We start from the raw sequence: 27,826 nt of genomic DNA on the forward strand, positions 1-27,826 counted from the left end.
AAAAAAAAAAAAAAAAAAAAAAAAAACCAGGATTTTCTCATTAATTTCCTTATGCATACAAGTAAACTCAAAACTGGACATGACTGAACCCAATAGTAGCCCAATTGCAAGCTGATAACAAAAACCAGACCAAACCGAACTGAAACTGAAAACTTCCTTGACAGGTTGGTTCCAGGTTGTACTAGTAACAGACCCAACCCAATTTAGCCCAACCGAACCAACCGATTAACACTCTTAGTTCTTAGGCTATTTAAAGTACACTTGAAACAAGGGGGATTAGATGAGTTTATCATTGCAAGCATCTTGAAATGGTGTTCTTTGCAGTCAAAACTTAGAATGGGACAAATGTTGCACTCCCAAATCATAAAACTTGAGCTAAAAGGTGACCCATATGTCATCAGCTTGTTAATTGACATGTACTAAGTGTGGGATGATACTGGCAGCTCAAAGGGTGTCTGTGAGACTAAAAGATCCTGGCATGGTTACACAGTCAGCAATTATCAAGAATCTCTTAATTCTTCAGGGAAATACAGCTTGCTGGAGCTAAAACTAATGAATACACATGTACGATTGTTCTTCTAGCTTGCTTAGCTCTGGTGTATGTGAAAAGAGCGAAAGAGTTGCATTGAAAGATACTAAGAACTGGTTATGGATGATGGATCTAATGTGTCAGTAGTGAATACTGTCATGAATCTTTACTCGGAGGTACTGGCATCGTCAACAAGATCTTTACTTTAATTCCGCAGGCCGTTTCTTGGGGTTTTGTTGATTCAAGCGTGCCCAAGGGCCAAGGACCATGAATCTATCTGCTAAATACTATTCAGTATCCTAAGGTCTCAAGGGGATCTCATTTTGACTTGCTTTTTTCTTTACCAAGCATGAATGAAGTAATTTTTCACACATTGTTAGACCAATGGAACTGTTTGGTAATGACATTTATGTAATATTTATAAATGTTGACAAGTGGCAAGTATTGTTGGTTCAGTACTACTGTACTGATTACACATGGCATTTTATAATCATTTATTTTTTAAAGTTGGCATGTGGCGTTTCTGTAATACTGTGTAGTGCCGTAGGCCGGTAAGTAAATGGCATTTCCGTAATTATCGTGTAGTGCTATAATTTACACAAAAATTCATTTCCAATTTACATTGTAACTATCAAGTATGAATGTATGTTAAAGTTGGCCCAGTTTTTTTCCCTTTCATTAAATGTCATTTCCAATTTACATTGTAACTATTAAGTAAGAATGTATGTTAAAATTGGCTCTTTTTTTTTTCTTTTGAAAAAATTTATTGACTTAATTTTTATCTTTATACATTGTAGGGCATGTTTATACCTGCTATAAAAGGTCAGGGCACTGAGGAGCAGCAGAAGAAGTGGTTGCCCTTGGCTTATAAGATGCAGATTATTGGTTGCTATGCACAAACAGAGCTTGGTCATGGCTCCAATGTTCAAGGACTTGAAACCACTGCCACATTTGACCGCAAAACTGATGAGTTTATCCTTCACAGTCCAACCTTAACTTCAAGTAAAGTGAGTGATAGTTGTTGAATGAATTTAGTTAATTCTTAATGGAACATAGGCATATAGGAAGTCAGGTACCCACTAGGTCAGAGATTGGGTATGTTTAAAAGCAGTGTTCTATTTGATTGAGGGCATCTTCTATATGTGTTTGGGGCCTTGACTGTGGAGCCATATATTATAATCTACATTTTTTTAGTTTACTAGATGGATAGCCTTAGATTTGTCATCAGGTCCTACTAGTGCAATGCTTTTTTTTTTTCCTCGGTAAAATGCAATGCTTCTTTTTATAACTTATGTTCCTTTCATTCTCTATTCTCATTTTGGTATCTTATAAGAAAATATTTGGTTGAACTCTTTTCCTTAGTGGTGGCCTGGGGGACTTGGTAAAGTTTCGACACATGCAGTGATATATTCCCGTCTTATAATAGATGGTCAGGACTATGGTGTGAATGGTAATTTTTTAGTTTCTGAAAAAAATATTTTTCATGTGATATTTTTACTTTCTGTTGAAATAGGCGAATGATTTTTTTTTATTTGACAGGTTTCATTGTACAACTTCGAAGCTTAGATGACCACTCACCTCTTCCGGGTATCACTATTGGTGATATTGGGACAAAGTTTGGAAATGGAGGATACAACAGTATGGATAATGGTGTCTTACAGCTTGACCATGTGCGCATTCCTAGGGATCAAATGTTGATGAGGCTTGTTCTCCCCTTCTCATTGACTCACTTGTTTCACTTTCTGGGTCTCTCTTGACTTTGTTTTCCAGTATATTTCCTGTGTTTATTTCATGTTTGACCTGTTGCTATTTTTTGTTTCTTGAATCAATTTTTCCTTTTGAGAAAAGTTGAACCTTCAGCTCTCATATTGTTGCACAAATTACTTGATAAGAATGATTTGATTCTACTTCATGTTATCTATACTTTAAGTTGAAGATAGTTTTAACTTCACGCTTCTTTTGTAGGAAAGCATAGGTTTTTAGAGATGGTTTTGGTTTGCAGAAACTGCTAGATGTGGATAGTAATAGGCTAATAGCACTCTCTGAGTTTATATACACATTTCATTTATTAAATGACCAAACTAACCATTTATGGGACAACTTATTGGTTAAATTATATGACACCAAAATTATCTGAGATCCTTCCTTAATGATCATATTTACCTAAATTATTGGGCTGACAAAGTACTTAAAAATGGAAATGACTTCATTTTGTTGTCAAGTATCCACTATGATTCTTTTTAATCTATTTACTTTAGATTGGGAAAATTAACATAGAAGTGAAATCATCTTATTAAAGAAAAAACTCAATGAATAAAATATAAAGAGAAATGGAATTTACCTCTAGTGTGTAAGTACCTAATGAGTAGCTGTAATGTCTTTCTATTTTTATATTAGTGTGGTTTTTCGTGGAAGTCTGTCAATGATTCTTGTCTGCATGGCATTATTTTCTTCCATGTGACAGTTGAGGTGGCAACCCTGAAAAACTTAGCAACTCTCAGCCTTCTTTTGATTAGAAAGGATTTGTTGAAATAGAAGAAACTTCCAGTGCTGATTAAACCATTGACCCGACAAGGACAAAGCACTGTAGACATGGTGAAGTCAAGGGGATGTCTGTAGTATGCCATATCACTCTCTATATCCATAAAATTAGTTTTCATTCCTATGAGCCTGAATGTTCATCCTTTTATTTTGATATAAAGATATCAAGCCTAAAATGCGTCCTGAATCTTTTCTTGTATTTCAGGGTTTCTCAGGTTACAAGAGAAGGCAAATTTTTGAAGTCTGATGTTCCCCGACAGCTAGCTTATGGAACTATGGTATATGTGCGCCAAGTAATTGTGTCTGATGCATCCTCTGCTTTGTCACGAGCAGTTTGTATTGCAACACGGTATAGTGCTGTCCGAAGACAATTTGGTTCTCAAGATGGTGGGCCTGAGACCCAGGTAAGCCAAAAGCAATTTTGAAACCATTGCTTTGTTGCTAGATTTTCTCAGATGAGAATCCAGATTTAAGAAATTGAGAGTATCTTTTTTTCCAAGGTACCCAAAAAATTACCATGGTAGATTTTTAGAAAGCTTTCAAATTCCATACTGGCACTAACATCAAAAGATCCTGTGAAGTTTTATCAAACCAATGAAGATAAAAGAATTCCTATGTAGAAAATCCTTGGAGAGGGCTGACCTCGGCGCAACAGTAATGTTGCTCCATTGCGACCTAGTGGTTGTGGGTTCAAGTTGGGAAACAGCTTCTCCGTGAAGCGGGAGTAAGGCTGCGTACATTATGTCCCTCCCCAGACTCCGCAGTGGTGGGAACCTTGTGCACTGGGTAACACCCTTTTTAGGAGATCCCTGGAACCACTTACGAACTTTCCTTGATCATCTTTTACCAGCTTTGAAGGAAATGTAATTAATGGGTTTTTTTTTTTTTTTTTTTTTTTTTTTTTAAATTAATTAATTAATTTTTTTTAAAATACTCCTTGGTGTCAGGTGATTGATTACAAGACTCAGCAGAATAGGCTATTCCCTTTATTGGCGTCTGCCTATGCATTCAGGTTTGTGGGTGAGTGGTTGAAGTGGTTGTATACGGATGTAACCCAGAGACTGCAAGCCAATGATTTCTCTACTTTGCCTGAGGCTCATGCATGCACTGCTGGTTTGAAGTCTCTGACTACTACTGCTACTGCTGTACGTAAATAACGATCTTTCATTGTGTTACTTTCATGGACTCTTTTTCTATCATTAGAGAGTAAATATCATCTAGAAGTAGAAGGGCATCGATATCGTCCTTGAAACCTAACTTCATGTGTTCTTATTAATCAACTCATAAGTGGAATTGTTTCTATTCAATGTGCTGTATATTCATAATTCATGTGAATTTTTGTTACTTTATACTACGGTGAAACTTAAAAGTGATTGCTGGATGCCCACGAGACAAGATGAATCAATTTTGGCATGTCCAAAGCTTGCCATATTTAACAATTTGGAATTTGGAGAACCTCTTTGAAAATTTTAAGGAAAAAAGAACCCTGCACGCTTGCGTGTGACTATGGCTAGACACAGAAGGTGTGGAAAGAACGTACTGCCCCCTACACTGAAGATGCTCGTGCCCGCCCTCCCATTGGCCTCATGCGCTGGTGTGAACCTGCACCAGCAGCCACCGTTCTCTTGCCCAAATATAAAAAACTTCAGCAGCCCCATATCACTGTCTGTTTCATGGCGCTGAAGCCAAAGCAATGTGGCCAGGTGATGCAGTTACTGATCCCAATATGGGTTTATAGGGATTTGTTTACTTATTTGGGGGTTTATTTTGTCATTTATTATTTATTATCATTGTTTTCTCTGTTAGCAGTCGTTGGGTTGAGTCAAGGAGTTGAATTTGATTCAGACTCTACTTCCAAGGTAGAATACGATAAAGAATGGCTTATTTTCTTTCTGGGCAAGTGATCGCTGTTAAGTCGCATGGATCTTGCACCAGTATGGGGCAATGAGAGTGCGAAGGAACATCAACATGAATGGGATTTTTTATTTCAAAGGGTGGGGCGGTGATTTTGTGCGCCCTTGTATCTGGGCACATGGTCCACTTGACCAGGCAGCTTTATTCAATATATGAATGTAATCCCATTGTTGGATAAGATTGAATGAATAAAGTTTAGTTTGAGTTGCATAGCTTGGAGCCAAGTGTGGCCGCGGATCGTCTTTCCCTTCCCCATTTGATCCAGTCATCCCCCTTTCTCAGGTGAGTTCTCCTTAGCTTTCCTTCATCTTCCATTACTTTTCTCATTTTTATATTTCCCTTCCAGTTTTCTTCCTTCTGTTTTCCTTCGAGATTCTGGAAGACATACAGTTCTGTTCAGTGGTATTGGCAGCTACTCACGTGGTTGCATCAAACTCCTCTAATCCTTTTCCTTTACTTCTCAGATTGTGGGGATTATTACCTTACCCTAGGGCAATTCATACCCTAGAGTTTCAACCCCAAACAAATTTCCTGCTGTGAGATTGAAATCACCAACCAGGTTGGGTTGTTCTAGTTCTGCTAGTTTCTGTTTCAGAAAATTATTGTTAAACTAATAGCTGATTTCTGGAATCATTGTTGGTTGATCTTAAGAGTGTTAGGTAGTAATAAAGTATGTTTGAAATCTTGCCTTGTCAAGAGTTGAACCAAGAGAGTTCTTTCAATTGAAACTGAAGCAGGCCAGTGCAGTTCTCTCTTATTTCTACTTGATTTTAAATACCAGAAAACTCCTTTTCAAGTTCTTTTTACTTTAGTCCCAGGGTCCTTTATTCCTTCCAAAGGGTCTTGAACTGTGATGTGAATTTACAAAATTGCTACTACCCATATAATTTGGGTTTCTCTCTTTCTGAGTGGGCCCATAGTGACCCGAAAGTAGGGTTTTGGAACCTGTGGTTGCTTCAGCAGGTCTGATCTCAACTACCCTTGCATTTAAGCATGATCAGTGAGCCTTTCATATGATTCTTCCTTTTTTTTTTTTTTCCCCTACACAAAATATGTCTTTGGCAGAAGCTTCATGCTGTCATTTCCCCCAGTGTGCATACACATTGGATTAATTCACAGTTACTGATCATGCTACAATTGGAAAAAAAAAGGGACTGGTTTTGTGTAACCTTTTTTATTGCATTTGCTCCATGATGCTAATATTGGTTATAAAAAAGAATTTTATGGCATTACTAAATGCCGTATTCACATATTCCTTTTTTCTGCATTCTCCTATTCCTATCCCTCATCATGTACTAAGCTGTCACTTACTGTTGAATTACAAAGCTTCACAGCCACTGAAACTATTGATTGTTTTTAGGCAATTGAGGGTTTGCTCTTTGTTTCGTTTTGTATGCTGCAGTCTGTTGTACAATGCTGCTACTTTCTCATTTGGCCAATAACCTAATAAATTTAATTGTTGCCAACTGGGGGAAAAGTAAAAAAAAAAACAATGAGTATTTAGGAGGAGAGACATTACTTTTAATTTTTCGGGCTAGAGGAGGACTTGGTGTTGAGGATTGCTTCACAACTTTGCTGTTGCTGCTGCTGTGCAGAGCAGCATGACCTGTATTGGGTGATAACCATATGCAACATTGAGATCTCTCCTCCTTGGTGTACATCACATTGTTATCATTCTGCACATTTCTTTTGGGAATTCTCTAGGCCTTCTGGTCAAACCTGAGTTGCTGCTCTATTATGGAGCTGTATTCTGCTGCCATACTTTCAAATTTGATCTAGGATCTCACAAGTCTTGTGTTGCAGTTGACACTTTTATTCATGGAATCTTGCCTTATTTTGCCTTTTTTTTTTTTTTAAATAAAAATCTTTTTAGATTTTAATTTTGTTTTGAATGGATTTCCATAATTTAACCAAGATCCTTCCAAAACTCTTTAAAACTTGGGTGATGAGTCAACATCAAGAATATCTTTTCTTGGCATGGTATTTATTTACTGTTGACCACTGTTTACTTTGGTTGCAGGATGGAATTGAAGAATGTCGGAAACTGTGTGGTGGCCATGGTTACCTATGTAGCAGTGGGCTCCCTGAGTTGGTTGCTGTTTATGCTCCTGCCTGTACATATGAAGGCGACAACATTGTTCTTCTCTTACAGGTTTGTTTATTATTAGTGTTACAATATTATTGGGATAGTTATCCATGTAACAGGAATGTGGTGTTCCTGGAAATCACAAGACAAATCTGAACCATCAATTTTTACGGTTCCTTTTAATCTAAACTGTCTGATCTCACTAAGAGTTGGAAGAGTGCATAATATTGTCTAGAGTACACATACATGGATATATATGGGATGCATGCCAATACAAGACACGAGTATTTGATTGAATTCGACTCTGAAATTTGACACATGGTTAATCTAGATGATGTCCTCTCCATCCAACAGTTGGAATGGACACATTGTCTGTCCACGGCAGAACATGACTTGTGACGGTTGGAAAAATAACTGACCCTTGTGACAATAATAATGTGCCATATTATTATTATCATCGCCATCGTTATTATTTTTTAGAGGGTAGAAGATGTTGACAATAGAACTCTCAAATGCAAGCATTGGATACCCAGTCTATTGCATATTTATTGGGAAACTTAGCTCTCCAGTTTCCACTTTTATTTGATTTCATGATGAAATGCTCATGGGGTGGAATGTTGTGAGAGGTTTGCTGGCTTCTCTGTTGCAAATGGATGGCTGTGGCTGTCCAAGGTTTTTCTGCAAAGCTTTGCCCCCATGTTACTGCCTCCTCTTCTCCTCGTCATTACAACTGTTATTATTGACCATTATAATTTAGACATGCTGTGCTGATCCTGATGTTAGAGTTCAAGTAATACAATTCCATGATTTGCTTCAGTGGCTACATTGTGGATTTGGGGTCATAATATCAATATGAAAGTCTCAGACCCTTGTGATTTAATCAATATATGTTTAAACCACCATGTGTTGAGTGAAACAATTAAATGGTGGGAATGGAGTTTGTTATAATCTCTTTCTGGGCAGACTGATGTGGTTGAGTTGTCTAATTTTTGCCGGAAAGCCTTATAATCTTTTCACTGCACCTCACTCCTGTAAAGAGAGCGAGGTGTTTTTGCTCATCATTGTCAATACTATTATCAGTTGAATGGGTCAACCGGGGTGACCCAGTGATGGCTCCTTCCGTCCATAATAAATTTCCTTTGTTAGTCGAGTGGAAACTGACTGATCATCCTTTTCCCCCACATTCTCAGGAGTGGGGGCCAAGATTATTAGTTTATTTTGTTGGTGGACTTTTTATCATTGTTTTCTGTATACCATATGTATATTGTGGACTTATTGAACAATGAGAATGAAGTGTGTGAAAAGGTGTCAACTTGTAAAAATGTGCTGTCAATATACTGAAAATGATTTCCTGTAGGTTGCTCGGTTTCTAATGAAGACTGTCTCTCAGCTGGGGTCAGGGAAAAAGCCTGTAGGTACTACAGCTTATATGGGACAGGTGGAGCATCTTATGCACTGCCAGTGTGCTGTTCGGAGAGGTATTATATATTCTGCTTTTGTTTGGATTCCCCATTCACAAGTCATTTATGTTGCACTAGCATATTAAAATAAAACTCCGATAGTTTTGGATGAGTACTATGTACTTTCAGTTTCTGAAAATTCATTTATTTCTTTTAAAACTCGTAATTTTCCATCTGTGGAAAATAATATTTGTTTTCCATCATTCGTGAGAAAAGGATACCCCTATTTGTTAAATATGTTCTATTGACTTTGCTTGCTCAAGTATGGTAAGGATGGTGGGGGGGGGGGGTTAGGTAGGATGAACCCTAGATTCAGATTACACACCCCTTTTAACAAGATCCCAAGTAAAAAAGAATTTAGGTCAACAGTATGGTCAAAGTCAACCTTATCCGATAAGGGCAGATTCTGGACACTGTTCAGGAACTGTTAGAATAGATAATCCCCAAAATACTACAATGTTCCACAACAACAAACAACAGAAAACTCAGCCTTATCCCAACTAAGTGGGGTTGGCTACATTATGTTGTAGTATATTTGAAAGAATCAAAATAGTAGCCAGTTGACAAGGATCTATACTCAAAGGATGGTCTAGATGCAAATAATGAAGACTAGGAGTGAAATAAGACAGCAACTATGAAGGAAAAACAAAACAATAACCGTGAATGGAAAAACAGTAATTTTCAGCCCAAAATTAGGATTCAGAAATTAGGGTAATAAAGCATAAACAATCTCTGATTTCAATAGTTAACTTGAAACAACAAATGGAAGCAAAACAATAACTTTTTCCAGATCTTGAGAAGGGAAGGACATAATTGGTATTTTGCAAATATATAAAGATCAAGCCACTAGAATGATCCCAGATTTGAATCAATCTCCAAATTAGGCTTCTTGAATGCATGGTCCAAATTTGAGTTCAATCGGATGGATGAATTGCTTAATCCAAAAAAAACGTGTGACATCCAACTTTCTAGAAGACTTGAAGAACAATACTCGTTGTTGGATAAAGAAGATGATAAAAGAATAAATACGAAAAGAAAAAGGATTCAGATGGGATAGATGTGGGTGGGATGGCTATCTCAGCTTGGGCCTCTCACCCACATTTATCTCAGCTGTTGAAGAATTCTTTCTTAGAATTTTGGGAGCACAAAGCTGCAATTTCATTAATAAATTCGTGTTCAATGTTGTAGCCCTTTACAAACTTATATAGAAGACTCAAAATAAACTCAAACACTAAAAAGGAAAGGCCTGACCCAATCCTTAACTAATTGGGAAACCTAAGCTGACTCGGAAATTGAAATAACAAAGAAAATAGACTCAAAACAGGACTCTATCTAAAATAATGAATTAAATCTCATTTTCTTACTTTCTACCTATATTTTAGGCCCATTAAAGTGGCTTATTACAAAGAAAACCCATGGAATCAAAGGCCCAACACATACATAACCCAACCCAAGGCTTATTTCCAATAAAATAAGCCCATTAAGTGACTTATTTACATTACTACATGGATCCAAGCGAAGACAAAATATTAAAAATAAATGGTAAAAGGAAAAGAGCACCACAACATCAATAACAACTCAGTAATATCCCACCTAAATGGGGTCGGCTACATGGATCCTTGCCCTCCAAACAGCCGTATTCGAGGCCATACTGAAGTCGAGGTTTAAACTATGCATGTCTTTCCTCATTGCTTCTCATAGGGTCATTAAGGCCTACTGGTAGCTCTTTTAGTTTCTTCAATCTGAATCAGATCACTCCTTTGTGCTGGTGCATCTCAAGGCCTCCATTGACCATGGCCATGCCACCTCAAACGACTTTTTGCAATGTTCTGTCAGATTTGAGTCAACGGTCAAAACAGTGAAAATCCAAAACTTGTAAAACCAAATTCAAGTGATTTCCTATATCAGCAGATCGTCCTTTAATGCCCTGAAATATTCCCTTTAATGGGGAATCTTGATTCTGCCAAAAACCCCTGAAAAACAGAGCAGCCGCTGGTTGCTCTTGTAGGGATTCTTGCTGTGTTTACAACTCCGATAAAGTCAATTTATAAACAGTAACTTAAAAGATTTAATCATGCCACAGCTAGGTCAATCGATGGTAGGAGAAACACACGTGCAGAAAAAAGAGAAGAAAGATAGGGGGATATGACCCTTGATTTCCCACCAACAGACCTAGATCAGAATCTCTCCAATCAATGGAGTTTCTCACTTCTCTGTCTCTCACAGAAAATCTGAATCTCAAAGAGTATGAAAAGGCTCAAGCCAAAATCTCATTAATCAAATCGTCTACGAGGCTGGGTGGTGGACCCCCTTATAAACTTTTATAGAAGACTCAAAAACTGACTCAAGTAATAAGGTAACATAATCTGACTAAGAAACTAAAATAATGGAGACTGGCTCAAAACAGAACTAGACTTGTAAAATCATAATCCAGCCTGACTAAAGCACTTGATAACAAATCAAACAAAGAAATGACATTACTTAACTAATCCTGTATGGGTAGCCTCTACCCATATTATAGGCCCATTAAAGTGGCCAATTACAATGAAAACACATTGGATCAAAGGCCCAACACATAAATAACTCAACCCAAAGCTTATTTCTAATAAAATAAACCCGTATAGGTGATCTAACTGCACCAAACTTATTGTTTTCCCCATCTTTTTTTTTTCCCATAAACTTCACTATCTTGTCATAACACTAGAAAACATATAATATATAGATTGGGGATGTTCATATTTCATTTCCCATGAAGTTGTTCATATGTATATTCTTGGTTTAAAGTATCGGTAGGGTGATTTTGAGAGACGTATCATATTATGTTGTATCAGATATAAGCAAGATATGCTAAATATATGCATAAAAATGGTCAAGATATGTGTGAAAATACACTGTTGGAGCAAAAAATTAGTGTAAATAAGAAATATATAGCATGCATCATGCATAAACACTAAAATGGAGAATACTGTATAATGAGATATGTGCATTTAGTTGAGATTGTTATAAAGGATGAGGTTTCTTACATGTAATAATAGTTTAATGCCATGAAGAATGTTGGGGTGGTTCAAACTCATAGCTGAAAAGGTCTTCAAGTATAGGAGTGACTACGATGATGTTGTGCATCAACCGAGCATAGGCACAATATGGACTAACCCTAGTTGAAATAGTTATGGTTACTTTTCAGAAAATAAAAAATTAAAATGTAGGAAAAATTGACAAAAAAACCCCAAGTGGGTTCATTTTTGATTCAGAACCAATATAACCCAGAAAAAAAAAAAAATCTCCCAACTGAGAAAAAACCCACATGGGGATTTTAAGAGACGAATAAATGGTATCGCACTGTATTGGTCGATATGATGGGATACAATAACCCTTAAAAAAAAAGAGATATGTATCTCACCATATCGTATAGATATCAACCAATGCCTGATGCGGATCCGGATTCCAAGGGCCGAAATCGGATCGCTTATGGCCCACAAGAATGACCAAAATCTCAAATTTAATGGTTGAAGGGTATTCTTGTAATTTCAGAAACAAGCAGGGCCTTAGAAATAATTATAAGGTAGATGGGGTAGTTCTAGAACTAAAACTTTAGTACAAAGGCTTATTCTGAATTTTACCAAAGAGAAAAGGGGTTATGGAATATAACTTTTGGGAACAAGGGCTTAATTGTAATATCAGCAAAAATTCTTTTAAAATAAAAGAAACCTGTTCTTCTTCTTCTTCTTGTCGTGAGAACCAGAAACCAGCGGATAGAAAAAAATTCCGATCAGTAGAACTCCTTCGATAGGGCTTGGTTGGACCTGAAATTCGAAACGAAGCTTCTCAGGATAAGGCTCTATTGATCCCACAAGATAAGCACTTGGATCTGCAGGTTGGAAGGCTGCAGTAGGAACCTGTAATAGAACCTGGCGGTAGCTTAGGGTTCAGCCCTGTCGCAGGTTTGTTTTCTCACAGCAGAGAAAGGTTTTTGGTCTAAGATTTAAGGGTTGGAGTCGCCTACAAGGCAGCTTCCTTCGACCCAAACCTCTGATTCAGTCGGTCACAGGACAGGGGTCAGCCAGCTTCTTGTTGATGTCGGTTTTAACGCCCAGCAGAGATGTAGAACAGTAACCAATGAACATAACAAGGTAATAAAAGTGGGAGATAAGAGGTAGAGATGACAGGAAGAAGAAAAGAAAAGAGAAAGATGAAGAAAGAAGTTCAAAGTAGGAGGGGGAAATACGCAAGGCTCGCAACAGCCACAGACTCATCCATTAATTCCAACATTCAATTCTTTCATTCAAAACTGAAATTTCTCCATGAGTACATGTCCAATATAAAGGAAAAATTTGACAATTAATGGCAACTTACTTGAAAATAGAAACTAATCTATATAGCAACTAAATAAAAATCAAATCTAAATTAAAATACTATCAAACTAATTTCTAAACCAAAAAAAGGAAAGTAAATAGTAAAATTCTCAAATCAAAGAGATCCCTTCCATCGCCCAACTGCATCAGCTCTCCCGGTCTTAAAAGAACTCGACTCCGTCGAGTTAGGTCGTGCTCCTAAGATTCCCTCGTAAATCGCTCGCCGATGAGGTGGCACATAGCTCGAAACAGAAAATGGGAACATAACACCAAGAGGAGGGTGAGTAGGTTGACGTGTCACTGGACCTGGAGTCAGTCGGTGACGTGGCATGTCTGATAATGCATGTGGCCTCATTAAGTACGTACGACCTCCTTGTTTCACCTTTATAGTGTTCCGTGCGCCATCATAGAGAATGCCTGCATGTCGCTGCCAAGGTCGCCCTAGAAGAATGTCGCAGTGTGCCAATGAGGTGACCAAACAGGTGACATGGTACTGTAACGGCCCAAACTGTAGGTGTACTCGAACAACTGCAGTGGCCTCTTCTCGCACTGTGGGTCCAAAACCTCGCACATGAATCTTCTTGAAAAGCTGCTTTTGTGGAAGGTTGTGTGCTCGAACAAATTCAGCAGATATGAAGTTTGCTTCTGCCCCAGTATCAACAACTGCATGAACATCAGTATGGTCGGAGCCGTGCAGGAGAGTACCCTTCTGTCTGAAGAGAGGAGCTTTATCAACTAGTCTATTCGAAAAGGATGAAAGGCTAGCTGAATGAGCTTCTACATCCTCATCTTCATCATCGACAATATCATCGTCCTCGATCGGATAAGGATATAAATGAGATTCATCTTCACTCTTCTCTGTCGGCTGCTTCTCTGCAACGTTCACAGAACGAGTCCTGTTGGGACACTTGTTGGAATAGTGACCCTTCTCGCCACAACTATGGCATATGATATTCTTCACCCCAACACTATCCTTGTTGAACTCTGACCTTTTCTCGTCAACTCTGCGAGCTTCAGGCTTCTTTTCCTCCATACGCGGTGGAGGTCTATAAACTGAAGAAGTCTTGAGCATACCCTTCCAATAAATGGACTTCTCTTCAGCTGTCTTGGCATGAGCCGCTGCCACATCAACAGACCTGAAATCAGTGTTAGCCAACTCAAGTCGAATCTCAGTACTTAACCCACTGATATATCGCATCACCCGGTTGCTGGTCTGTTTCCTGAAGCCGACACCTTGAAGACAGTTTGTGGAATTCGAGGGTGTAAGAATCCACATCTTTGTTCCCTTGTTGCAAGTTAAGTAATTTATGGAACATTACCTTTTCATAATTAAGGGGAACAAATTTTTCAGTCAGGATCTGCTTCATGACCTCCCAATTGATAACGGGTCCAAGTCTTCTGACAAACCTTGCATGTAGTACATCATCCCACCATGAACATGCATACCCAATAAACTTGGTGATGATGAGTTCACACTTTTTCACATCTGGAAGAGACTTATACGCAAAAATTCTCTCCACTTTGGTAAGCCAGTCAAGAAATTCCTCAGGTCCCTTTTCACCACTGAACTCGGGAACCTCAACTTTGATGCCATAATCTCTGTCAGAAAATTGCCGGGTAACATCCTGGGGAACAACTGGATCAGGCTGCTGCCTCTGAGGTGTGTCTTCGATCCGTAAAGTGTTGAGCTGAGGGGGTAATGTAGAGGATCCTTCTTCAGCTCGCTTGTCGGACCTCCTCATAAAGGCAATCATCTCTTCCATAAACTTATCAAACTTGGCTTCAGTCCTCTCAAGCCTAGCATCAGTATTCTGTTGGTTCTCGGCTAACTCACGATATAATTTGTGCAACTCAGCATTGGTGATGTGACTTGCCATGGTTAGGAAATTGCAGGAAAATTTGCTCTGATACCACTTGATGCGGATCCGGATTCCAAGGGCCGAAATCGGATCGCTTATGGCCCACAAAAATGACCAAAATCTCAAATTTAATGGTTGAAGGGTATTCTTGTAATTTCAGAAACAAGCAGGGCCTTAGAAATAATTATAAGGTNGATGCGGATCCGGATTCCAAGGGCCGAAATCGGATCGCTTATGGCCCACAAGAATGACCAAAATCTCAAATTTAATGGTTGAAGGGTATTCTTGTAATTTCAGAAACAAGCAGGGCCTTAGAAATAATTATAAGGTAGATGGGGTAGTTCTAGAACTAAAACTTTAGTACAAAGGCTTATTCTGAATTTTACCAAAGAGAAAAGGGGTTATGGAATATAACTTTTGGGAACAAGGGCTTAATTGTAATATCAGCAAAAATTCTTTTAAAATAAAAGAAACCTGTTCTTCTTCTTCTTCTTGTCGTGAGAACCAGAAACCAGCGGATAGAAAAAAATTCCGATCAGTAGAACTCCTTCGATAGGGCTTGGTTGGACCTGAAATTCGAAACGAAGCTTCTCAGGATAAGGCTCTATTGATCCCACAAGATAAGCACTTGGATCTGCAGGTTGGAAGGCTGCAGTAGGAACCTGTAATAGAACCTGGCGGTAGCTTAGGCTTCAGCCCTGTCGCAGGTTTGTTTTCTCACAGCAGAGAAAGGTTTTTGGTCTAAGATTTAAGGGTTGGAGTCGCCTACAAGGCAGCTTCCTTCGACCCAAACCTCTGATTCAGTCGGTCACAGGACAGGGGTCAGCCAGCTTCTTGTTGATGTCGGTTTTAACGCCCAGCAGAGATGTAGAACAGTAACCAATGAACATAACAAGGTAATAAAAGTGGGAGATAAGAGGTAGAGATGACAGGAAGAAGAAAAGAAAAGAGAAAGATGAAGAAAGAAATTCAAAGTAGGAGGGGGAACTACGCAAGGCTCGCAACAGCCACAGACTCATCCATTAATTCCAACATTCAATTCTTTCATTCAAAACTGAAATTTCTCCATGAGTACATGTCCAATATAAAGGAAAAATTGGGCAATTAATGGCAATTTACTTGAAAATAGAAACTAATCTATATAGCAACTAAATAAAAATCAAATCTAAATTAAAATACTATCAAACTAATTTCTAAACCAAAAAAAAGGAAAGTAAATAGTAAAATTCTCAAATCAAAGAGATCCCTTCCATCGCCCAACTGCATCAGCTCTCCCGGTCTTAAAAGAACTCGACTCCGTCGAGTTAGGTCGTGCTCCTAAGATTCCCTCGTAAATCGCTCGCCGATGAGGTGGCACATAGCTCGAAACAGAAAATGGGAACATAACACCAAGAGGAGGGTGAGTAGGCTGACGTGTCACTGGAGCTGGAGTCAGTCGGTGACGTGGCATGTCTGATAATGCATGTGGCCTCATTAAGTACGTACGACATCCTTGTTTCACCTTTATAGTGTTCCGTGCGCCATCATAGAGAATGCCTGCATGTCGCTGCCAAGGTCGCCCTAGAAGAATGTCGCAGTGTGCCAATGAGGTGACCAAACAGGTGACATGGTACTGTAACGGCCCAAACAGTAGGTGTACTCGAACAACTGCAGTGGCCTCTTCTCGAGCTGTGGGTCCAAAACCTCGCACATGAATCTTCTTGAAAAGCTGCTTTTGTGGAAGGTTGTGTGCTCGAACAAATTCAGCAGATATGAAGTTTGCTTCTGCCCCAGTATCAACAACTGCATGAACATCAGTATGGTCGGAGCCGTGCAGGAGAGTACCCTTCTGTCTGAAGAGAGGAGCTTTATCAACTAGTCTATTCGAAAAGGATGAAAGGCTAGCTGAATGAGCTTCTACATCCTCATCTTCATCATCGACAATATCATCGTCCTCGAGCGGATAAGGATATAAATGAGATTCATCTTCACTCTTCTCTGTCGGCTGCTTCTCTGCAACGTTCACAGAACGAGTCCTGTTGGGACACTTGTTGGAATAGTGACCCTTCTCGCCACAACTATGGCATATGATATTCTTCACCCCAACACTATCCTTGTTGAACTCTGACCTTTTCTCTTCAACTCTGCGAGCTTCAGGCTTCTTTTCCTCCATACGCGGTGGAGGTCTATAAACTGAAGAAGTCTTGAGCATACCCTTCCAATAAATGGACTTCTCTTCAGCTGTCTTGGCATGAGCCGCTGCCACATCAACAGACCTGAAATCAGTGTTAGCCAACTCAAGTCGAATCTCAGTACTTAACCCACTGATATATCGCATCACCCGTTGCTGGTCTGTTTCCTGAAGCCGACACCTTGAAGACAGTTTGTGGAATTCGAGGGTGTAAGAATCCACATCTTTGTTCCCTTGTTGCAAGTTAAGTAATTTATGGAACATTACCTTTTCATAATTAAGGGGAACAAATTTTTCAGTCAGGATCTGCTTCATGACCTCCCAATTGATAACGGGTCCAAGTCTTCTGGCAAACCTTGCATGTAGTACATCATCCCACCATGAACATGCATACCCAATAAACTTGGTGATGATGAGTTCACACTTTTTCACGTCTGGAAGAGACTTAAACGCAAAAATTCTCTCCACTTTGGTAAGCCAGTCAAGAAATTCCTCAGGTCCCTTTTCACCACTGAACTCGGGAACCTCCACTTTGATGCCATAATCTCTGTCAGAAAATTGCCGGGTAACATCCTGGGGAACAACCGGATCAGATTGCTGCCTCTGAGGTGTGTCTTCGATCCGTAAAGTGTTGAGCTGAGGGGGTAATGTAGAGGATCCTTCTTCAGCTCGCTTGTCGGACCTCCTCATAAAGGCAATCATCTCTTCCATAAACTTATCAAACTTGGCTTCAGTCCTCTCAAGCCTAGCATCAGTATTCTGTTGGTTCTCGGCTAACTCACGATATAATTTGTGCAACTCAGCATTGGTGATGTGACTTGCCATGGTTAGAAAATTGCAGGAAAATTTGCTCTGATACCACTTGATGCGGATCCGGATTCCAAGGACCGAAATCGGATCGCTTATGGCCCACAAGAATGACCAAAATCTCAAATTTAATGGTTGAAGGGTATTCTTGTAATTTCAGAAACAAGCAGGGCCTTAGAAATAATTATAAGGTAGATGGGGTAGTTCTAGAACTAAAACTTTAATACAAAGGCTTATTCTGAATTTACCAAAGAGAAAAGGGGTTATGGAATATAACTTTTGGGAACAAGGGCTTAATTGTAATAACAGCAAAAATTCTTTTAAAATAAAAGAAACCTGTTCTTCTTCTTCTTCTTGTCGTGAGAACCAGAAACCAGCGGACATAAAAAAATTCCGATCGGTAGAACTCCTTCGATAGGGCTTGGTTGGACCTGAAATTCGAAACGAAGCTTCTCAGGATAAGGCTCTATTGATCCCACAAGATAAGCACTTGGATCTGCAGGTTGGAAGGCTGCAGTAGGAACCTGTAATAGAACCTGGCGGTAGCTTAGGGTTCAGCCCTGTCGCAGGTTTGTTTTCTCACAGCAGAGAAAGGTTTTTGGTCTAAGATTTAAGGGTTGGAGTCGCCTACAAGGCAGCTTCCTTCGACCCAAACCTCTGATTCAGTCGGTCACAGGACAGGGGTCAGCCAGCTTCTTGTTGATGTCGGTTTTAACGCCCAGCAGAGATGTAGAACAGTAACCAATGAACATAACAAGGTAATAAAAGTGGGAGATAAGAGGTAGAGATGACAGGAAGAAGAAAAGAAAAGAGAAAGATGAAGAAAGAAGTTCAAAGTAGGAGGGGGAACTACGCAAGGCTCGCAACAGCCACAGACTCATCCATTAATTCCAACATTCAATTCTTTCATTCAAAACTGAAATTTCTCCATGAGTACATGTCCAATATAAAGGAAAAATTGGGCAATTAATGGCAACTTACTTGAAAATAGAAACTAATCTATATAGCAACTAAATAAAAATCAAATCTAAATTAAAATACTATCAAACTAATTTCTAAACCAAAAAAAAGGAAAGTAAATAGTAAAATTCTCAAATCAAAGAGATCCCTTCCATCGCCCAACTGCATCAATTCTATAGAAGTGCATTCAATTGTCAACACAGTAACAAAAGCCAACCACATCTCTACATACCTTGTTCAAGCATTTAACCTCCGTGGAAGCAACGTTTCAAAAGAGTTTATTACGGGGTTTTGGTCCTAATGTTAAAGTGGTCAATGCAATTGTATGAGTTCATCCATGGTTTGAGCCACTTATTTTTTGGGTAATGGTTTGGGCCACTTCACTACTAGGTGTCTTAAACTCATGACAAGGAATAGCTTTCACTGCCTATTTTATATTTCATATATCTGATGTTTATATGTATTTGTGTGTGTGTGTGTTAACATATTGGTGTGATGTATGTATGTATGTATTAATTTACAGAGAAGTGTGTGGGGGTTTGTGTGTGTGTATGTATATATGTGAAGACTGCATAAGAGTAGATTGTATTGGGTTTCGTTCAAGGAAGAACCAGAACCCCAAAAAGGTGGAACTGATTTCGAGGTGATTATTATGGGACTTGACTTTGAACAAAAGAAAAACATTATCTCAGGCTAAAATCGTGGCTTGATGGACAACTCTAAATTTTGAATAAATATGAGATAGAGAGGGGGGGGGGGGAGAAACCAATTTAAGGAGAGGGATTTATCCCATGTGCAAGAAAGGCTGGAGATTGGATTGATTGATAAACAGAAAGAAATAATTAGGTGGTCTTTTAAAATTTGAACAAGGACGAGACAAGGGGGGAGAGAGAAGGAAAGATTGGAGAGGGAGGAGGAGGAGGAGGAGGATGGAGGAATTAATTTAGGAATGGGGAAGATTTGTCTAGCAAGAGAAAATAGGGAGGAGTCCCAACCAAATGGAGGAACCCCCACCCCCATTAGTGAAATCGTGTGTGTGTGTGTGTGTGAGAGAGAGAGAGAGAGAGAGAGAAAGAGCTAAAGAATAGAGGAAAAGAGGAAGAGCAAAAAGAAGACCAAGGAGGGAGGACTTTGCTGGATACTCGAAGGGAGAGACAACAAGGAAGTGTTGCAACTGTTCGAATAAGGGAGAAAGCACAGGACCATTTTGGTAGAAATAACCATAGGTTGTGGGTAGAATCTAAAGTCCAATATATATATATATATATATATACTTACCATGGAAGATGAGATTAAGGTTTTGAATAGTGTTTTACCTCTTCACAAAAGTTGTAGAGGTAAGTCTTCTATGAACTCCATTTTACAGCATCTCATTTGGAATTTTTTTAGCAGAGTTATCCTCATTTTACTGAGCACAGATCACTGCGGCCCTCAGCGGAGCAGCGGTGTTGTGCATCAGTTATATGTTATTTCGTGTTGTATTTTATAAAACTCTCGGTGTTGTGCATCAGTTATATGTTATTTCGTGTTGTATTTTATAAAACTCTCTTAATCAAAGTTGTAGATTAGGTTGTTATCCCTTCAATGTAATTTTTTTTTTTAGGCTTCGTCTTAGATTTTTTATGAATTTATTCCCACTGCTGGTATGTGTTCTGTCCAAGTTTTATGTTCTGTGGTTTTATCTTGCAACCTTTTCTTTCAAGATTTCTGTGAATTTTCTTAAAAAACTATCTTTTGAAAAGTTGTAGATCTAAGAGTTTTCTGTCAAACGACTCAAACCTGATTTTCTCAGATTTTTACAGTTTTTTTTTGGGGGGGTATTTTTCCAAAGGTTTCTTTTGTCTTTCTGTCGGATTTCACCTGTTTCTCATCGATCTTTCAAATTATTTATAATTGATTTAATTCTTTATGTCAAGATTTTCCAGCTATTTTATCATTGCTTTAATGAAATTTTCATCCCTTTCAAAGATTTAAGTCCTTAAGCTTAGATCTAGGGCCTTTTCCTTTGATTTTTTATGATTTCACTCTTTCTTTATGGTAGGCTAGATTAGGGATTTTTTCGCCATTTCAATCATGCACAAATTTCCCTTCTCATATTTTATTTGTCTCTTCTGTAATATTTCTGTATATAATCTCAGATGTATTCTCCATCTTCACATGACCCCCATCCCCATATCACATGTGATTCCTGTGCTTATAGAGTACTAGCATATGATGTAGTGGTAGTCTAGTAATTTTCTCATGAATGTTCTATAAGTTGTATTTCAAATGTTGCGTATTATGATTGTCATGTTATGGTTGTATGATATGTTTACATGATCCCAATCCCCCATGTCCAATATTGATAATACCATGTCTTGCTGAAGGATAGCACGATAGGGTTATTTCCGTCATTTTAATAAGATGAATGCAAGGATAGTTTTTGTCTTGATTTCTCTACCATTCAAGCATGTATGTTACTGCAGCTGGATGTATGTGGATTTGATCCCCTTTTCTCACTATTTGTAATTTGGTCATATTTCTGTGATTTATGTGTGCAATATAGATTGAACATGATCAAACCTAACTAGTCCATTCATAACATGTAAATTACCTAGGGTTGAAGAGGTTGATGTCCGGATTTTATCTGGTGGACCGAGGTGCTTAACAACTTTCTCCGACTGCAACCTAACATGAACCCTAACTTTTGGTTAGACAATTCAGATGAAGTTGTTACTTTTTAGTTTTAGTTGTGGGTCCTAGACCCTGATCTAGGTGGCAACTCCCAGTTAATAGAGATTGACGGACCCACACCACTCTTTTCACAAACCCACAGTCCATCACAACATGCTTCTAATTTTATAAATACAAGAGGGATACTACAGCCAATGCACTTCTGGCAAATAACCTGTTGTGTCCCTTCAATGGAGCAGCAGCCTTGTGGTGAATCAAGTGCAACCAAGACGGTGAAACCTTGGAATGGTGGGTGGAGAAGCCAAGTCATACCTTCCTCTTCTTGTATTCCTTACTATTCTCTGCATAACCCATAATGTCGTGGGAGCTCTTTCACAGTCAGAAACACTTTTGTTTGAATATTCAGAAGTACTATAGCTTGCAGCATACTATTGTTTGAAGACTCAGAAGTATTACAGCAAGCAGCATAGTGTTATTCCAGTTTTGGCTTCTGCTTTTTAGTCTCTTGTTCCAGCAGCCTATCAGCTCTTAAATTGGGTTTGATATCTCACTCCATATTCTCCTTCATGCCTTTCCATTCTTCTTTTGTCATTTTATATTACACACTCACAGTTCCGCAGATTTTTATTCCTACCAATCCAGCCATTGGATGGCTTTCCCCTTTTGGTATCGTTTTCTCCTTCCATACTACCTTCAACCAGAATTTGGGAAACATTTGACAAAAAGTTTGTCTTTGTGAGTTATTGCTTTTCTCAATGAATTACTAAATTCTGGTTTTCATTTTCTGTTCACTCTAGTTTCCTCTAATCTAACCATAGTTTGCCTTGATATTTTGGCCACATAATCCACTAATTAGGACCTCCATTTGATTCAGCCCCACCAGTTGACTGAATTGAGAGATAAAATCCTGTCAAATTTCTGCCCAATGTTCTCAGTTTTTTATTGCTTCTCTTCAGCCTAGTAAACCTCATAATCTCATCCCAAAAATCATCCTTCTCTGTAAGTTACAAATCAGCAAGTGCAGCTGGCAGCTATAGTACCACCAGGTTCAGTTTCAGCCATTAAATATTATCTTATTACTTGTTATTCTAGGTGATTGTCATTTGGAATCTTCAGGTCTTCGAGTTAGTGGTCCTCAGGTCATTTGAACTTTGATTGGAAGAGTTTTTTCATCCGCAACCAGGCCACCGCAGGTTTGTCAATCGTGAGGTTGAAGATGAATTAGACTCCGGAGATTACAAATGACAGATTTTGTTAAATTTACACAAAAGTACTTCTTTCTTGAATTGTATTCTGTTTTATCCCCCGTCTTCTTTTAAAACTCCAGTTTGGTCCTTTCCTTCAATTTTATTTTTCCATTTGGTCCCTATTCCTGTTCATCCCTACCAAAAGGGTCCCAAACTACTTCAGAATTTACAGAATTGCCACTGCTCTTTTATATTTGGAATTTATTCACTTTGGTGGGGCCAAAGCTACCCACATCAGGGCTTCAGAACCCTAAGTTGCATTACCTAGCCATAGCTTCATGCCCTGTATACTAAATAGCTTACACACTCTTCAGTGATTTGGCATGCCACCTATAAAACTCCTTTTCATCATCTTATTCCTCCAACCCCCAATGAAGGACTATGAACAAGAAATGTATGTCATGAGCAAAAAAAGTTCAGATATCCCGGCAAAAAAAAATTAAAAAAAATTACGGGGGACAGAGCAGGGTATTAATTCCTTGCACGTCTCCTATCTCGAGGTGAGTTTAATTTTCGGATAATTACAAGTGGAAACTCCTTACCCATGATAGACTGAGCAAACTAGAGGCTCCGCAGTCAAAATCATTGTTCGAGAATTCCTTCACATTGTCATTTGTCAGGACTGGATTCCATATTGCTGAGCCGTCTGAGACTAGTAGAAGAAGCCTTTCACTTCCCTGAAAAATCATTTTAAGAAAAATATACCAATGACCTCATTCGGTTCCATATACAGCATAAAGAAGAACCCAATACCCACCCATTCAAAACAACACTAGAATTTTTTAAAAAGAAAGAGAAGATAATAAGGAGGAAGTTTGTTTCAACTACAGTAGCTATTTCGATGGCACTTGCCACTGGTTCAAGTTCACAGTTTACAACTGAACTTTTAAGAGAGCCCAGATATTAGAGGTAGGTTTCTATTTTCAGTTCTCATATTTCTAGGGTGATGAAAGCAGTTGTCATCCCTTTTTCTATATTTTGTTTTTATATGGGAATTTAAATAAATTTCATTCAATAAGGAACCTTTCTATGAAGTAGATGTACATTCTACCAAGGGCTACCTTTATAACATAATCCATGTGTACTTAAGGTTATCTTTTTATCTATCATTCTGATCATCTAAATGGCCAAACCCAAAAGGATCATTATTATTATTGGATGCAGGATGAACAAGTATCCAACAAAAAGGGCCTCAAAGGTAGGGAGGGTTTAGACTGGCAGAAACTTAGATACAAGATTTTGGATTTTGGATTTTACCATGAATTAGGCTAAATTTTAATTTGAAGACTTAATTGGTAGAATTCCACACCCCACACCCCACCCCCAAACCAAAAAAAAAAATCAGCCTTGTGTCTGAATTTAAATGGAATAAAATTTCTTATTTCTTCAACCTCACAAACTGTTTTATATGAAAACCACAATCAAGGTCTTAGGACTCACAAGTCTCACAAAAGAAGCTGCAGGTTCTTCTGAAATAAGCTTTGCTTGTTAATTCAGAATTATCATTTCATCTCCTTTATATTTTGAAACAAAGCTTGTTTGAAGTTCCCAGTTTGATTGAAATACCCATCGTAGACTGATATCAGTCCAGTCAAATTCCCCATAATATTCCCAAATTACGACATATCGACATGAACTTGGACTCACTAGAAAGATATATAACTTTTCAAGTGGCACTATATTTCCCAAACTACACCTTTCAGCATTTAAAACATACATCTGAAAGTTTGGTGGGCTACAACTAGCACTTTCAGAAACAGTAAGTACTTGCTAAATAAAGTTAAATGGGCTATAAGAAAATGCCAATTAAAGACCACTAAACTATTCCTAAAACACAACTTGAATTATAGTAAAAACCAAATCAAATGACAAATTATAGTAGAAACCAAATCAAATGCCAATCTAATTACTAATTCTCTTGCATTCAGAATCTAATTGGGTACCAAACCCAAGAAAAAGGTCAGAAAATAAAGAGAGTTATGGGCTTCCAGTAATACATATATGAAAACCCAATACCCATACAAAGAAAGCCATGTTTAGGTCCAACATTAAGTGAACCAAGAAAACCACATCCAGGCCCCACAAGCAGGCCTAAGTGGACAATATTGGGCTCTTTGGAAGAAAATAGAAAACCATCTCTCAAAAGCACACTGAAGATCTGTTGTGTACACAATAAAGGGTCTACAAGGATCTCCAAATAATAGTTATAAAACCAGATGCCAACTGCATGTATATTGAAAAGAGGGAATCAGCTGCCTGAGAAGGCATAGACAACCAGCTGTCGAATTAATTTAAGAAAACAACAAAAACAACTTGGGCAGCACAACACTGCAGCCTCTTTACTTGGATGGCTCTTACAACAGGATCTTCAGTTATAGCATCAATATGAGGGTCAAGATGCAATGTTGATAGACAGCAACATAAAACATTACAAAAAGCTACAACTATTTGCAACATCATATCATTCAGGCACCTTGAGAGCTCTCCAGTTAGAATATGTACGGTATAAGACCCAAAAGAATGGGATGTTAGGTAATGGCAGAACCTACATAAGAAAGGAAACAAGAAAAGCAAGTAAGAATTATATAAAATAAGAAAGAAAACCATCATTTCAGACATATAATCTAAATTCTAACTGAAGATGAATACTCTGAATCAATAGGGAAAAGACTTCAAAGTAAGGACAGATTCAAAAAAAAAAGATTTCAGAAGAATGCTAAAACAAAATTCAGCAGCTAATCAAAATGGTTTAGACACTAAAATTGAAAGAACTTACAGTGAAAGCAGTGGTGAATGGAAGCAATGTAATAGAACCATAGAAATATTTCCCATGAATTTTAGTTCCCCTGAAAACCAGATAGTGGAGTACCGCTTTTCAGTAAAATGCAGTTCACCTAAGTCACAACTTGAAGGCATCAGTGGACTGCACTTCCAAAGTCATGACAACATTATCATCGAATACTAGAGAGAGAGAGAGAAAGAGAGAGAGAGTCTAAGAAATAAAATAGGATCAAGCTTCACATGTTTAGCAGATTCCAAATAAGAAATTGCAAATGCAAGCAATCTATTACCAGAAGGCCAACATGTTTTAGAGGATGATGAGAAGACTTCTTTTCTTTTTTTTTAAATGAGGTGTTACTAACATTCACCCCAAATGTGCCAAGCTTATTAACCTCAATATGTTAAATTCTCAGGAGTAAAGAAAATAGTTTACCTCAAAGCAATATGTCTTAACCTTCGGCGTACCAGACGTGGATTTAAGCTGCAATGTTTCAAGAAAGTTGTCCTCAATAAGCAAGTATGTGGCTGTAGTCACCAAAAGGAAAACTTCAGAAGAAACAGAACACAGCTCAAGCACTTTTTTTGTTTCCTCCCCCGCTCCACCAACCTTCTCCCCACAGGAAAATCCACAAATAGAAAATACTACATTGAAAGAAATTGTAGTTGGACACATAGTTTTATTTTATAGAAGACAAGTAGACAATCCATAGGCATATTTTTATTTCCTATACTCATTTTGCCCAAGTCAATCGCAAGTTAAGTTGCAATCCGGTTCCAAAAGTAACAAAGAAATTCTGAATGCTTCATACCAAACTTAATTAAATATATATATTAAAAAAAAAAAAAGAATCAATCAAACCTCACAATTCAAATGGTTCTGAAAACCTGGAACTGTGAATTGTCCATATGCTATGGCAACCAGATACCAAGATTTCATACATTGACTCCAAATAGCTTCAATAAACATGTCAAAGGGAGCAAAAAACCAGTAAAATTACAGTTTCCAAACCACTGGATTTCATAAAGGACATCCGTAAGTAGCTTAGAAGAGTTGTGTGATAACAATAATTAAAGTAAAATGGTCTACATTAAGCAAGTATAACCAAAACAAACCTCTTCGGATAGGTAATTTCGATCTTCTTGACATCCTTAGAAATGGATTTCAACAGAATCTCAGAGGGTTTAACACCAGATAAAAGATGCAGTCCCAAACTACATAGAAACACAAATAAGATCAGCAAAGTGGAATCCGTTCCATGTCAAAGTCGAAATCTTAGACCCCACAAGTTTACCCATGTATCTTATTTTTTAAACTTCCGGCAGGAGCCCTCTCGAAGCCAATCCAAGCTCGATTCATCTGAAAACACAAACCCAATTCACATCAAACGTTCAAACTACAAAACCTCATTTTCTGGTCGAGAACACGGGGTGGGAGTAAGTCCATGGAATCCAACCTTATCAGAGATGAAGTCAACAACAAGTTCGGCATTCTCATTCACTGGTTTCCCATTAGATGAGATTTTCTTCCAAAGATCTCTCAAAGTGGAAGAAGATCGAGCAGAATGGGATTCAGACTCGATAGTAATAGCTGAAGGATTGCCTGATCTGCTAAAACACCAGTTCCTTCCTTTGACTGGAAAAACTATCAATCGAGCATTCATGATTATAATAGTGTTGACGCCCTAATCAGTTGCAGAAGATGGAGGACTCGATGAGAAAGAAGAGACACAACACGAGAGACTAGAAATTCATTCTAATGCAAACACTGCGCAGTAAAACCTAATCAACACTATACGAAACGAAATCGCGCAAAATTCAGGAGAGAGAGAAATCCGTACGGTTCGTTCCAGTGAAGAGCCGTTGGCTAGTTTTGGGTGGGCATTTTGGAAGTCGATTTTAGCGGCGTCACATGTCCCACTCAGACCCACTCCCTTCAACCTCTTTCTTTTTTCTTTTTTTTTTAATTGCCTAAATCTATCTGACAAAAAAAAATTATAAAATGGAAAGGTTTAAATTAAATTCTACAGTCACAAGTAACACTATTGAAAAAATTTACCAAATTCCTAAAAAAATGAAAAAAAAGTAAGGCTGCGTTTCGTAGTCATTTAGTTTTAGAAACAAGATTCGTGTAAAAAACAGCATTTTTAGTTTCTGTGTCAAAATGTCGTTCTAAAACAAAAAAATAGTGTTTGGTGAACCTGTTTCAAGAACGATTACTCTAATTTTCACTTTTTTTTGTATTTCGGAAGAAATGGAAATGACGGAACAAGGCTTTGTCGTTCCATCATTTTACTTTTCTAGCATATGTTTTTATCATTTTTGTTCCAAAAAAACTGAAAAACACTAAGTTGACACCAAACGCTTTACTCCATTTTTTGTTCCCATAAAATGGGAAAACACCATAAACATTTTCTAGATGACTACCAAACCTAGCCTAAATTAAAAAC

The 27,826-nt window shown here is 38.2% G+C and overlaps 2 protein-coding genes across 2 annotated transcripts in view; one reads left to right on the forward strand and one right to left on the reverse strand.

The window, feature by feature from the left end:
* The window catches only part of LOC122082081 (peroxisomal acyl-coenzyme A oxidase 1-like), a 33,205-nt gene extending 10,706 nt beyond the window's left edge, over positions 1-22,499 (forward strand). The window contains exons 4-11 of the mRNA XM_042649573.1: positions 1,327-1,536; positions 1,892-1,979; positions 2,069-2,231; positions 3,276-3,474; positions 4,018-4,215; positions 7,005-7,136; positions 8,428-8,548; positions 22,444-22,499. Of these exons, the coding sequence (XP_042505507.1) occupies positions 1,327-1,536; positions 1,892-1,979; positions 2,069-2,231; positions 3,276-3,474; positions 4,018-4,215; positions 7,005-7,136; positions 8,428-8,548; positions 22,444-22,499 (1,167 nt within the window). The remainder of the gene's footprint in view (positions 1-1,326; positions 1,537-1,891; positions 1,980-2,068; positions 2,232-3,275; positions 3,475-4,017; positions 4,216-7,004; positions 7,137-8,427; positions 8,549-22,443) is intronic.
* Positions 17,986-27,278, reverse strand: LOC122081016 (uncharacterized protein C23H3.12c). Its single transcript, XM_042647951.1, has 7 exons — positions 26,834-27,278; positions 26,672-26,736; positions 26,493-26,591; positions 25,813-25,860; positions 25,375-25,444; positions 25,072-25,143; positions 17,986-23,275 (listed from the first exon to the last, which is right to left on the reverse strand). The coding sequence occupies exons 1-7, from the start codon at positions 27,038-27,040 to the stop codon at positions 23,120-23,122; spliced, it is 717 nt and encodes a 238-aa protein (XP_042503885.1). The 5' UTR covers positions 27,041-27,278; the 3' UTR covers positions 17,986-23,119.
* Between the last annotated feature and the right edge of the window lie 548 nt (positions 27,279-27,826).

This window comes from Macadamia integrifolia, chromosome 6 (genome assembly GCF_013358625.1).
Source record: "Macadamia integrifolia cultivar HAES 741 chromosome 6, SCU_Mint_v3, whole genome shotgun sequence".
Taxonomy (NCBI): Eukaryota; Viridiplantae; Streptophyta; class Magnoliopsida; order Proteales; family Proteaceae; genus Macadamia; species Macadamia integrifolia.